Here is a 15,036-nt window from a genome sequence, read left to right as displayed (position 1 = left end):
AGACCCATTGGGGGGCTTTGGTGAAATATCAGGGGTCTAAACAGACCCCTGATGTCTCGCTTTAAATACAGAGAAAGGGACTGAGGACAGAGCTTCCCCCTGCCTGTTTCTCTGCAATCAAGCAGCAGGGGTTAGGGTTAGGGTGTGATTAGGGTGTGCCCAGGCACACCTGGCACACCCTGTGCGCACACCTATGCATACACAGAAGTACGATCAGACGTGGAGGTAAAGATTCATTTCTACAATAAATACTTTCACCTAATATACGGAATGGCTGAACTGCCAGTATTAGAACTGATTCCCCTATTGATTCCTAGAATGAACATTCCTCTGCACACGTTTTCTGAAGATCCAACAATCTATAAATTAGATTTATAAACTTAAAGTCCCAATTATTATAATCTGCATCTGCTATGAAGTCTATAACTATAGAATAATAAGAAGGAGAAGATTCCTCCTTGGATGGAACCCATAGAGAAGTAGAGGATAAGGAGGACAGGCGATTGGTTACCTGAGGCTCTCGCTGTAAGGCAGCCGCAGCATACATCTGCACCGCCGCCTGCACATCCCTCTTCCTCCGTACGTGGGGGGTGTAGTGGAGATCGCCCATCTTAATCTGAGCTGCAGGAGTAAAGAAGAAATATTATAAGGTTACACAATCCTTACTTTGTATACAATATGTGTTTTATATAAAAAAGTTTGTTGTGTGAAAGATACAAAGAATGTCATTGTCTTGTATCGGATATTGCTCGGGATTCTTCTGATAATAGAACAGCTCAAATCTCTTGATCCTGGGTCCACTGGTCGTCATTAAAGTTCTACACCAGCTTCCCGGACTTCACCATTGCCTTTTATGATGGAAGTGCTGGATACGTTTGATTATAAATATTAAATACAGATTACTCAGAGGCGCTTTTCCTCTTGTTTTTTCTTTTGCATATTTTGAGCTGGCTTCGCTTCTGGAGAGCTGCCCTGAGCACCTGTAACCATCCACTATATATGAAAGTGTGAAAGAGGGCGCTAAGGAAATGTGGACTCACTGGTAGAGATACCCTCACACAGAAAGGGACCTCCCAGTAGGTCTAGTGAATTGAATATAATAAACACTCCTGTGACAATTAGCAAAAAAGAAACAAAAATAACACAATATGGTAGATAACTATATAAAGACAAAATGGTACTAGATACTGTGAATAAAATGCTGAAAAAATGTATATTTCACGATCCCGTGAACATGCACAAAATGTTGTGAAAAGAAAATATAAAGTGTCTCTCTTTGGCACTCTAATTATTGCAGTCCATTAGGTGTGATTTTCCCGATGGAATAAGTGATCATACGAAACGAGGTGAATATTCATACAGCCATCACCATCTATTACAGCTTCACCCGATGTGTTCTGATCTGTTAATACTCTTACCAGAAGGTGTGGACCCCTTTAATTAAAAAGGATGGTCTGCTGAGCTGAACAGGTTAAAGTGCCTGCACACTTGGACACCATCTATTCAGACTGCTGTGATTGGCTCAATCGTATCTCAGGAATCCAAAAAACAAAGGAGAGCTAATAGTGCATTATTGTTTATTAAAAATACATAAAAACAAAGTGGCTGAATGGCCCCTTACTTGGTGGGTGCCTGCCCGGCACTAGGATGGCATGCGCTGGATAAGACTCTGGCTCACGAGTGCAGAGATCGTCCGCTGTGCGGGGAGTCCTATTGACAGCTGTAGCGTCTAAGTGCGGGATCAGCTGGGGAGCAGAGAAGTCAGACTGCCTCCGACATATGTTTCGTGGTCTTCCACGTCATCAGGGCGCCCCAGCTGATCCCGCACTTAGACGCTACAGCTGTCAATAGGACTCCCCGCACAGCGGACGATCTCTGCACTCGTGAGCCAGAGTCTTATCCAGCGCATGCCATCCTAGTGCCGGGCAGGCACCCACCAAGTAAGGGGCCATTCAGCCACTTTGTTTTTATATATTTTTAATAAACAATAATGCACTATTAGCTCTCCTTTGTTTTTTGGATTCCTGAGATACGATTGAGCCAATCACAGCAGTCTGAATAGATGGTGTCCAAGTGTGCAGGCACTTTAACCTGTTCAGCTCAGCAGACCATCCTTTTTAATTAAAGTGGTCCACACCTTCTGGTAGGAGTATTAACAGATCAGAACACATCGGGTGAAGCTGTAATAGATGGTGATGGCTGTATGAATATTCACCTCGTTTCGTATGATCACTTATTCCATCGGGAAAATCACACCTAATGGACTGCAATAATTAGAGTGCCAAAGAGAGACACTTTATATTTTCTTTTCACAACATTTTGTGCATGTTCACGGGATCGTGAAATATACATTTTTTCAGCATTTTATTCACAGTATCTAGTACCATTTTGTCTTTATATAGTTATCTACCATATTGTGTTATTTTTGTTTCTTTTTTGCTAATTGTCACAGGAGTGTTTATTATATTCAATTCACTAGACCTACTGGGAGGTCCCTTTCTGTGTGAGGGTATCTCTACCAGTGAGTCCACATTTCCTTAGCGCCCTCTTTCACACTTTCATTCTATTGCACATTATTTTCTTAATAATCTGACCCAGAGGAGCAGCTTAATACCCAAGTAGTTAATTATTTTTCACTCTGTTGAATTTGTATTAATTATTTTATTTTGGCGCGGAAACACACCCCTTCACATCCACTATATATACCTACCAACAATAGCCTAATCGCACCTTTCTTGGACTGATCCCTAATGGACTTATCAATCTATGAACTTTTAGACCATATACGCCGCCGTTGTGGTTTTATCTTATCACCAATTATATAGAATCCTGCCCTATAATTGATTGTCTGTGCAGACACCATGAGCGCTGTAACCCACTGCTATTTTATCCTGTAATATGTGGGGGGATGGGATCTCCCATCACAGGACACAGAGGGGGGGAATCTCTAACCTCTCCACATCCAATCTGCAATATTTCAGGGTAGGTTGGAGTTTTTGGATAGTTGTCTTGTTGATAAATCACGTGAGGTGAGAAAGGAAGTCCCCACACTGACCAGTCTAAGTACTGAAATATTGGGGGGTCCATGTTAATAAACATATACCTGCCCGCTCTGTGCCGTACTCACCGTATGCTGGAGGTCGCTCGCTGAGTGATGATAGGTTGTAATATTTCCACTCACAGTCAATCTGCAGATAACGGGTCACCAGACCTTCCTATTGAACGATCACATAGAGACAATATATTATAAAGAGGTCCAATCCCAACCCCCACTGTCAGTGAATAGAACTTTCCCTGGGTGAATTTCCACTATTTATTCATTCATGTTTTGGTGAATTTTGGGTGAAATGCCCATCAAATCTTTAATAAATGAACCCCACAGTGTTGTATGGCATGTGTACCCACATTTAATAATAAAACAAACAATTCTCTTCCACACGAGCAAGATGGGAGTACAGAACACCCCAAGAATTCCCATCCCCCTGCTTTTGGAATTGGCTCCCGTCTCTTCCCAGAAGCCTGCACAGAACTTAAAGCCAAATAAATGACAGCCATACCCTGCCACAGGATTGTTAGCGATATGTCTTTAAAGTCTCTGGGAACTGGGACTGCAGCGCTTTCTATTGTAACACTGCGATGGATAATAATCTTATATAAAAAGAGGACCTGTCCACTTATAGCTGGCCAGAATGATCGGAATTCTGCCAGTTCTCTGGGGACAAATGAATTATGATTGGTGTGGGCTGTCCCTACAATCTGTGTATTCTGAGAGCTGCGGGTGTTGTGGGGATTCCTCCATCCGCCTCACTTGTGCTGCCAAAGAATCACCAATCTCACGATCTCACCAATATCACCGATCTCACCATTAGCACCAATATCACCAAAATCACCAATAAGACCAGTAAGACCAATATCACCGATATCACAGATATCACCAATAAGACCAAATTCACCAAAATCACCAATAAGACCAGCAAGACCAATATCACCGATATCACAGATATCCCCTGTAACAGAATGACCCGTGACACCCAGAGACCTTTGAAGGATGAGGGGTACTCCTGTGCCAGCGTCACTAATGACTCTTGGGTCTAGGGTCATCCTATGCCCCTTTTGGGCATAGGATGGCTGAGAAATGATAATTCTAGTATTGCAGGAGATCTGGACATATTACAGGTGATTTCATGCTGACCCACAACCGGTCAATAAGAGAGTGTCTCCTTCAATGCTAATACTGTTTTGTGTCTATTTGTACTAATTAAGTCTGTAAAGATCAGATGTCTAAATTTTAGGTGTTAATTGAGCCTGGCTCATGAAAGACATTCCATTGTGTGATGCTAATGACACTGTCTGTGTGAAAAGCCTATTTGATGATTAGATGTGGAATGTGACTTGTTAACTGTAGTAATTACCCCCTCTAAATGCGGAGACAGAATGTCTGTCTGGATGTGGGGTGGAGAGTTTCTTTGTTCCTTTGATTAACTGTAACATGTTGTACTGTATATAAGAAAGCTAAGGAACCATTAAAGGGTTCAGTCATTCATTTTGGAACCAGTAACAGAGCTCTGTCTCATTATTTCTGGGGAAATGAAATGGGTCCTGTCGGCTGGATTGTGGAGTATTGTCGGATAAGCTGTCGTGGTTGATGGAATGTAAATTGTAAACGGTGGTGACCGTTACATCCCCGATATCACCAATAGTACTAATATCACCAATCTCACTGATCTCACCAATAGTACCAATATCACCAAAATCACCAATAAGACCAGTAAGACCAATATCACCAATATCCCCGATATCACCAATAAGATCAATATCACCGATCCCACCAATAAGACCGATATCACCTGTACAGGACACCATGGCTGGGTCCTGGAAGGACGTTATATTTCCACTCTGTTTGGACTGTGGTTCCTTTAAGGGAACAGAAAGGGTTAACACACCTGTCTAAGGAAGTGGTTTAAAGTGAGACAGGAAGTGGTAGGAGAGTTAAGGAGTGTAGTGGAGACTGAGATGGTGAATGGTGGACAAGGAAAAGCTGTGAAAGCACTTGGCAGTGTCCTGCCTGGAAGCCTGCTATCTGATGAACTTACCTGCAGCCCAAAGTAAGGACTATTTAACTGCGATAGCAGTTCTGTGCTCTACAAGCCGGTGAGACTGTTATTTCTTTTGTTTTGCTGCTGTGAAGCTATTTAAGTGTAATAAACCTCAGTTTTGATTGAAAAGCCTTTGTCCTGTGATCCAGCTGGTCCCCCGAACTTTACACACCAATAAGATCAATATCACCAATAAGACCGATATCACCGATATCCCCGATATCACCAATATCCCCGATATCACCAATAAGACCGATATCACCGATATCCCCGATATCACCAATAAGACTGATATCACCAATATCCCCGATATCACCAATAAGACCAATATCACCGATATCACCAATAAGACCGATATCACCAATATCCCCGATATCACCAATAAGACCGATATCACCAATATCAGCGATATCACCGATATCACCAATATCACCGATATCACCAATAAGACCGATATCACCAATATCAGCGATATCACCAATAAGACCAATATCACCGATATCACCAATAAGACCGATATCACCAATATCCCCGATATCACCAATATCAGCGATATCACCAATAAGATCAATATCACCGATATCACCAATAAGACCGATATCACCAATATCCCCGATATCACCAATAAGACCGATATCCCCGATATCACCAATATCCCCGATATCACCAATAAGACCGATATCACCGATATCCCCGATATCACCGATATCCCCGATATCACCAATATCCCCGATATCACCAATAAGACTGATATCACCAATATCCCCGATATCACCAATAAGACCAATATCACCGATATCACCAATAAGACCGATATCACCAATATCAGCGATATCACCAATAAGACCAATATCACCGATATCACCAATATCCCCGATATCACCAATATCAGCGATATCACCAATAAGATCAATATTAGTGTTGAGCAGAATACGCCATATTCGATTTCGCGATATATCTCGAATATATAGTCGAATATTCGAGATATATTCGCTAAATTCGAATATTCGTGATATTTTATCGAAATGAAATGATTGCGAATTTTCGCTATTGCGAATGCGAAAATAATTGCGAATTTTCGATAACTGCGGTAGGAGCACTCTGGCTCAGAATATTCGTGATATTTTATCGAAATTTCGCAAAATGCGAATGCGATATTGATGGTGAAATTTCGACAACAGCGCTAGGAGCACTCTGATTGGCTCAGAATATTCGTGATATTTTACAATACAAAATAATTGCGAATATTCGGCAAATGCGGAAGGAGCACTCTGATTGGCTCAGAATATTCGTGATATTTTACAATACAAAATAATTGCGAATATTCGGCAAATGCGGAAGGAGCACTCTGATTGGCTCAGAATATTCGTGATATTTTACAATAGAAAATAAAAAGTGTTTTGCATTGGTGGTGATTCTTTACTCTATCCATCTGTCACAGCCGTTTGTCAATCAAACACCTTGAAGATTGAACACGTTCATGCTGCATGCTTTGGACTTTTTTTCACTTCACATATCAAAGACATTTTTATGAAAGATTATTTTTCTATTATTGGGACTATATTTCTTTATATATTTGTTTCACTGTGTATTTCACAAGTTATTTGCGCTTGCTTATTTTATAATTTGCCCACATGTCTTGTCACTAGACATATTTTTTATTCTTGTAGAGCGACTCCATTTTCTGTCTTGTATTCATTTATGTTGTATAACATTTTTGAGTTGCTGCTGTATTCTCCCCTTTTTTAAGGTATGCGCAATTTTTTCCTTCTTACAAAAAATAATAATATCAAACATACAAATATTCATAACATACACATACACAAAGCCCCCCCCCTTTTGCATCAGAGACAATCAGAGTTCTCCTACCACAGTTATCGAAAATTCGCAATCATTTTCGCATTCGCATTAGCGAAAATTCGCAATTTTTTTTTTTTTATATTCGGCAACATAAAAGGATCGCCTCAGCTTAGCTACTCGGCCCAGGGTCTCTAATCATACCAGCAATGCTTTTAGACGTCGATAGGATGTGATCTGTTTTAAAAATAAAATTTAAAAAATGCGAATATTCGGAATTGCGAATATTCACCGCGAAATTCGAAATATATCGCGAATACTCGAATATTCCATATTCGAGCCGAATATTCGCAATACGAATATTCGTGAGCAACACTAATCAATATCACCGATATCACCAATAAGACCGATATCACCAATATCCCCGATATCACCAATAAGACCGATATCACCAATATCAGCGATATCACCGATATCACCAATATCACCAATATCACCAATAAGACCGATATCACCAATATCAGCGATATCACCAATAAGACCAATATCACCAATAAGACCGATATCACCAATATCACCGATATCACCAATATCACCGATATCACCAATAAGATCAATATCACCAATAAGACTGATATCACCAATATCACCGATATCACCAATAAGAACGATATCACCAATATCACCAATAAGACTGATATCACCAATATCACCGATATCACCAATAAGAACGATATCACCAATAAGATCAATATCACCAATAAGACTGATATCACCAATATCACCGATATCACCAATAAGAACGATATCACCGATATCACCAATAAGAACGATATCACCAATATCACCAATAAGACTGATATCACCAATATCACCGATATCACCAATAAGAACGATATCACCAATAAGACTGATATCACCAATATCACTGATATCACCAAAGCGAAGCTGGTAAACATTTGATAGATCTTGCTATAATCCTTGCAGTGATTATCTATCTGGGCATGTAAGTCACTGTAAAGTCGGCGAGGGATTGGATGATTTGGACTTATTCCTGCCAGTGGCGGCTGGTGTTGTTTTTTTTGTAGGGGGGTGGCAAACAACCAACCCCATGCAGCTGACCAAACCCCCCCACTGTCGGCTGGTCCACCAACACTTACCCCATCGGCGGCGGGGAGTGGCAGGCACATCGGGTAGGAGGACAGGCTGCGGCGGACATCTGGCAGCCTCTTTCCTTCTGAGATCAAGACGGATTCCGCTGAGTGTCTCCTCCCCTCCTCCTAGGTGTCCAATATGATCGCCTGACCTGTCAGCCAATCAGGAAATGAATAACAGATCCACACTTCCTGATTGGCAGAGAGGCGATTCAGTGTTAGAAAAGCAAATATTCATTCGCTTTTCTAACACACCTGGTTGGACTACAAGCAGTTCACCTATTTTGAAGACTATTAGAGCCTATGGCAATAATCAGGTGCTTAAAAAAACCCCCGCCGCTGTAATTCACATGCCCAGTGTCCTGAAAGGGTCCGGACTATTCATACAGGTGTGTGGCATGATAGAGGGGGCGGAGCCCTTAATGGACGGGCCGCCAATGATTCCTGCTATGTCCGCAATGACTGAATCCCTTTCTATGCAGAGACACATGATAATGGTGGGCCCCTTATATCTGTGTCCGATATAGGAGGTGACAGGTGGAGGGTGGGTGGCAATACTCACCGGGTCCAGTTCACAGATAAACGCTGCATTAAACTGACCAATCTCCATTCCGATTTCTGCTGCCTGGACATAATAGAGAAGAGCTGCAGACCTGGAAGAGAGAGACAATGGTGTTACCCATCATTGTGGACCACCAGGCATGGACTATCCTTCTCTGGAATGGTCCAGTCTTTATTCCCCAATCTTCTGATCTGTATAAACTAATAATAGAATGTTCCTGGTATGTGCCATCTACAATGTGTGTCGGGGGAAGTGACCACAGGTCAGGCATTAAGATTCCATCGTACCCTCTTAGTATAATGAGAAGGAAGTACCAGCCAAACTCAGCACTAGTAATCTTTCTTCACATGTCCATCGCTACAGTCTCTTGTAATGTGCAATCAGGCATCAGTATTGTGTCTATAGGGTGGCTGAGTGTCCATAGGTAAGGCTGAGTGTCTATAGGGAAGGCTCCATGTCTGTAGGGGAGGCTGAGTGTCTATAGGGAAGGCTCCATGTCTGTAGGGGAGGCTGAGTGTCCATAGGGAAGGCTCCATGTTTATAGGGAAGGCTGAGTGTCTATAGGGAAGGCTCCATGTCTGTAAGGAAGGCTGAGTGTTTATAGGGAAGGCTGAGTGTCCATAGGGAAGGCTCCATGTCTGTAGGGGAGGCTGAGTGTCCATAGGGAAGGCTCCATGTCTATAGGGAAGGCTGAGTGTCCATAGGGAAGGCTCCATGTCTATAGGGAAGGCTGAGTGTCTATAGGGAAGGCTCCATGTCTGTAGGGGAGGCTGAGTGTCCATAGGGAAGGCTCCATGTTTATAGGGAAGGCTGAGTGTCTATAGGGAAGGCTCCATGTCTGTAGGGGAGGCTGAGTGTCCATAGGGAAGGCTCCATGTCTGTAGGGAAGGCTGAGTGTCCATAGGTAAGGCTGAGTGTCTATAGGGAAGGCTCCATGTCTGTAGGGGAGGCTGCGTGTGCATAGGGAAGGCTCCATGTCTATAGGGAAGGCTGAGTGTCCATAGGGAAGGCTGAGTGTCTATAGGGAAGGCTCCATGTCTGTAGGGGAGGCTGAGTGTCCATAGGGAAGGCTCCATGTCTATAGGGAAGGCTGAGTGTCCATAGGGAAGGCTCCATGTCTATAGGGAAGGCTGAATGTATAGGAAGTACATGGTGTGATCTATTTAAATGTAATACAAGTCCATAGGGGAGTCCTTTGAGCAAACTAGCTCTACGTTGAGAAATATTCCATTGTATCAGGGCAAGTCTTGCAGGGGAAGTGAAAACAACACTCCAAACGTGTAAAGAGAAAAACATAGGCGCCTCTGAATAAGGATTGTAGCATTTAATGGAAAAGGTGCATCCTTTTCCATTAAATGCTACAGTCCTTACTCAGGGGTGCCTGTTTTTGAGTGCCTACAGGGACGGCTGAGCATCTACAGGGATGGCTGAGCATCTATAGGGATGGCTGAGCATCTTTATGGAAGGCTAAGCATCTATAGGGATGGCTGAGTGTCTATAGGGATGGCTGAGTGTCTATAGGGGTGGCTGAGTGTCTGTAGGGAAGGCTGAGTGTTTATAGGGAAGGCTCCATGTCTGTAGGGGAGGCTGAGTGTCCATAGGGAAGGCTCCATGTCTATAGGGAAGGCTCCATGTCTGTAGGGGAGGCTGAGTGTCTATAGGGAAGGCTCCATGTCTGTAGGGGAGGCTGAGTGTCCATAGGGAAGGCTCCATGTCTATAGGGAAGGCTGAGTGTCCATAGGGAAGGCTCCATGTCTATAGGGAAGGCTGAGTGTCTATAGGGAAGGCTCCATGTCTGTAGGGGAGGCTGAGTGTCCATAGGGAAGGCTCCATGTCTATAGGGAAGGCTGAGTGTCCATAGGGAAGGCTCCATGTCTATAGGGAAGGCTGAGTGTCTATAGGGAAGGCTCCATGTCTGTAGGGGAGGCTGAGTGTCCATAGGGAAGGCTCCATGTTTATAGGGAAGGCTGAGTGTCTATAGGGAAGGCTCCATGTCTGTAGGGGAGGCTGAGTGTCCATAGGGAAGGCTCCATGTCTGTAGGGAAGGCTGAGTGTCCATAGGTAAGGCTGAGTGTCTATAGGGAAGGCTCCATGTCTGTAGGGGAGGCTGAGTGTCCATAGGGAAGGCTCCATGTCTATAGGGAAGGCTGAGTGTCCATAGGGAAGGCTGAGTGTATATAGGGAAGGCTCCATGTCTGTAGGGGAGGCTGAGTGTCCATAGGGAAGGCTCCATGTCTATAGGGAAGGCTGAGTGTCCATAGGGAAGGCTCCATGTCTATAGGGAAGGCTGAATGTATAGGAAGTACATGGTGTGATCTATTTAAATGTAATACAAGTCCATAGGGGAGTCCTTTGAGCTAACTAGCTCTACGTTGAGAAATATTCCATTGTATCAGGGCAAGTCTTGCAGGGGAAGTGAAAACAACACTCCAAACGTGTAAAGAGAAAAACATAGGCGCCTCTGAATAAGGATTGTAGCATTTAATGGAAAAGGTGCATCCTTTTCCATTAAATGCTACAGTCCTTACTCAGGGGTGCCTGTGTTTGAGTGCCTACAGGGACGGCTGAGCATCTACAGGGATGGCTGAGCGTCTATAGGGATGGCTGAGCATCTTTATGGAAGGCTAAGCATCTATAGGGATGGCTGAGTGTCTATAGGGATGGCTGAGTGTCTATAGGGGTGGCTGAGTGTCTGTAGGGAAGGCTCCATGTCTGTAGGGAAGGCTGAGTGTCTATAGGGGTGGCTGAGTGTCTGTAGGGAAGGCCCCATGTCTATAGGGAAGGCTGAGTGTCTATAGGGAAGGCTGAGTGTCTATAGGGATGGCTGAGTGTCTGTAGGGAAGGCTCCATGTCTGTAGGGATGGCTGAGTGTCTGTAGGGAAGGCTCCATGTCTTTAGGGATGGCTGAGTGTCTATAGGATTGGCTGAGTGTCCATAAGGAAGGCTCCATGTCTATAGGGATGGCTGAGTGTCTATAGGGGTGGCTGAGTGTCTTTAGGGCAGGCTGAGTGTCTGTAGGGAAGGCTGAGTGTCTATAGGGTGGCTGAGTGTCTGTAGGGAAGGCTCCATGTCTATAGGGAAGGCTGAGTGTCTATAGGGATGGCTGAGTGTCTGTAGGGAAGGCTGAGTGTCTATAGGGAAGGCTGAGTGTCTATAGGGTGGCTGAGTGTCTATAGGGAAGGCTGAGTGTCTATAGGGAAGGCTGAGTGTCTATAGGGTGGCTGAGTGTCTGTAGGGAAGGCTGAGTGTCTATAGGGATGGCTGAGTGTCTATAGGGAAGGCTGAGTGTCTATAGGGTGGATGAGTGTCTGTAGGGAAGGCTGAGTGTCTATAGGGATGTCTGAGTGTCTGTAGGGAAGGCTCCATGTCTGTAGGGGAGGCTGAGTGTCTATAGGGAAGGCTGAGTGTCTGTAGGGAAGGCTCCATGTCTATAGGGAAGGCTGAGTGTCTATAGGGATGGCTGAGTGTCTGTAGGGAAGGCTGAGTGTCTGTAGGGAAGGCTCCATGTCTGTAGGGCAGGCTGAGTGTCTATAGGGAAGGCTAAGTGTCTGTAGGGAGGACTCCATGTCTATAGGGAAGGCTGAGTGTCTATAGGGATGGCTGAGTGTCTGTAGGGAAGGCTGAGTGTCTATAGGGATGGCTGAGTGTCTATAGGGAAGGCTGAGTGTCTATAGGGTGGATGAGTGTCTGTAGGGAAGGCTGAGTGTCTGTAGGGAAGGCTCCATGTCTGTAGGGCAGGCTGAGTGTCTATAGGGAAGGCTAAGTGTCTGTAGGGAAGACTCCATGTCTATAGGGAAGGCTGAGTGTCTATAGGGATGGCTGAGTGTCTGTAGGGAAGGCTGAGTGTCTATAGGGAAGGCTGAGTGTCTATAGGGTGGCTGAGTGTCTATAGGGATGGCTGAGTGTCTATAGGGAAGGCTGAGTGTCTATAGGGAAGGCTGAGTGTCTATAGGGTGGCTGAATGTCTGTAGGGATGGCTGAGTGTCTATAGGGAAGGCTGAGTGTCTATAGGATGGCTGAGTGTCTGTAGGGAAGGCTCCATGCCTATAGGGAAGGCTGAGTGTCTATAGGGATGGCTGAGTGTCTGTAGGGAAGGCTGAGTGTCTATAGGGAAGGCTGAGTGTTTATAGGGTGGCTGAGTGTCTATAGGGAAGGCTGAGTGTCTGTAGGGAAGGCTGAGTGTCTGTAGGGAAGGCTCCATGTCTATAGGGATAGCTGAGTGTCCATAGGGAAGGCTCCATGTCTATAGGGGAGGCTGAGTGTCTATAGGGACGGCTGAGTGTCTATAGAAAATAATGAATGACCTGTCCCTGGATTCCATGATAGCCCAACCCCACATCCAGATACATAGCCATTAACTGAGCCATCTCTTACCAGGACTGATCCAAGTAATTATCCAGAGCTTTGCGTAGTACGGCTCCCAGGTACCCATTCTGTTCTCCAGCCCACTTAGTCCACCTGAGAAAGGAAATGATAATTATACTTTTCCGAGCTGTAGGTATTTGAATTCACAAATTCAGTGAATATGCCAAACCTGCGTCATGAACATGTAGCACCCTTTATTGTGCAGAAAGCTCTCTGGGGCTTCCTGCAGGTTCTAGAATATAGGAGAATGTTCTGGAAGCTGGAGGGTGGAGGTTAGAAGGGGCTGTTCTGCAAATTTAGGGACCCTTGGCCAATCCCAAGGAAGTGGGCCTGGCAGGGGACTAAGTAAGCCCTTAACCACTTCAGCCCCGGACCATTTTGCTGGTCAATGACCGGGCCACTTTTTGCGATTCAGCACTGCGTTGCTTTAACTGACAATTGTGCGGTCGTGCGACGTGGCTCCCAAACAAATGGCATCCTTTTTTCCCCACAAATAGATCTTTCTTTTGGTGGTATTTGATCACCTCTGCGGTTTTTATTTTTTGCGCTATAAACAAAAATAGAGCGACAATTTTGAAAAAAAATATATATTTTTTACTTTTTGCTGTAATAAATATCCCCCACAAATATATAAAAAAAACAATGTTTTTCCTCAGTTTAGGCTGATATGTATTCTTCTACATATTTTCAGTTAAAAAAAATTCAAAATTGCAATAAGCGTTTATTGATTGGTTTGCAAAAAAGTTATAACGGCTACAAAATAGGGGATAGTTTTATGGCATTTTTATTAATATTTTTTTTTTACTAATAATGGCGGCGATCTGCGATTTTTATCGGTACTGCGACCTTATGGCGGACACATCGGACACTTTTGACGCATTTTTTGGGACCATTTTTATAGCGAACAGTGCTATAAAAATGCATTGATTACTGTAAAAATGTCACTGGCAGGGAAGGGGTTAACACTAGGGGGTGAGGAAGGTGTTAATTATGTTCCCTAGGTGTGTTCTAACTGAAGGGGGGTGGGACTGAGTAGGGGAAATGACAGATCGCTGTTCATACATTGTATGAAAATGCGATCAGTCATTTCTCTCCCTGAAAGGACCGGGAGCTGTGTGTTTACAAACACAGGTCACGGTTCTCGCTCTGTAACGAGCGACCGCGGCTGCCCGGCGGTGATCGCGACTCTGGCGGCACGGGATCCCCTAGTGGCTGAAATGTGAAATCACGTTATATTACATGAATATCGCGCAGCCGAGCCGACCTGCGTCCGTAAAACTGCTGCGGCTGGTCGGCTAGTGGTTAAATATTTGATAAGTCATGCTGCAAAGGGAGTTGGGTGGAAGATGGAGATGAAAAGCTGAGGGAGAATTGTGGTGGCCATTGGGGGACCACTGCTGGGGAGGGGCTCTACCTCAGGCCAGGGCTCAGGTGGCTGGCCTGGAAGAATCCTACCACAGGAAAAGTTGGAGGAGGCTTTTTGGAGAGGCAGCGGGAGCCAGGAGAGGACCATGTGAGTACTGCAGTACAGGACAAGGGACAGACAAGGGTAGAGACTGCCACATGTAACAGGTTCTTTTAAAGCTCTTCTAAACCTTGACTTGGGAGATCTCCATAGAGTCAGCCAGGTGAGCTAGTATTTCCTGCAGAAGATAGAACTGGGATCAGTATCTAGAAGGGTGCTGGGGGTACATCAGGAGGCAGTCTACAATCAATGTTGTGCTATTTCTTCAAGGGACGGAGAGTTCCTACCCTGTAAGGGGCTTTTGCATCTTTTTAAGAGACTGCCAGGACTGAGGAATGAAGAATCAAGTGGAGTGTACATAGGAAGGAAGCTGTCCCTAAGTGTGTTGCTACCAAGTTGGGCAATGGGGATCCCATAATTCCAATCCCCATCCAAGTTACTGCCCCCTAAGAAAATAAAAAAAAGCTCAAGGACTGTTCACTGTGCCTGAATGAAAGCTGAAGTTGTTGTGTGCCTGGCTGTGTAGCAGTGAGAACCCTGACACCTGCAGCCCCTGAGAGCCACACACACAAACGTCTATGGGGGAATGTATTGAAG

At 44.5% G+C, this 15,036-nt stretch overlaps 1 protein-coding gene across 1 annotated transcript in view; it reads right to left on the bottom strand.

The window, feature by feature from the left end:
* Window positions 1-15,036, bottom strand: part of LOC120921555 (protein sel-1 homolog 3-like) — a 264,107-nt gene that overhangs the window by 62,060 nt on the left and 187,011 nt on the right. The window contains exons 17-20 of the mRNA XM_040334055.1: window positions 12,984-13,067; window positions 8,610-8,700; window positions 3,128-3,215; window positions 512-621 (exon numbers count right to left, since the gene is read on the bottom strand). Of these exons, the coding sequence (XP_040189989.1) occupies window positions 512-621; window positions 3,128-3,215; window positions 8,610-8,700; window positions 12,984-13,067 (373 nt within the window). The remainder of the gene's footprint in view (window positions 1-511; window positions 622-3,127; window positions 3,216-8,609; window positions 8,701-12,983; window positions 13,068-15,036) is intronic.

The sequence above is a fragment of the Rana temporaria genome, assembly GCF_905171775.1.
Source record: "Rana temporaria chromosome 2 unlocalized genomic scaffold, aRanTem1.1 chr2d, whole genome shotgun sequence".
In the NCBI taxonomy this organism is placed as follows: domain Eukaryota; kingdom Metazoa; phylum Chordata; class Amphibia; order Anura; family Ranidae; genus Rana; species Rana temporaria.
The sequence above is the reverse complement of the archived record's forward strand: the minus strand, read 5'-3'. Positions and strand labels throughout refer to the sequence as shown.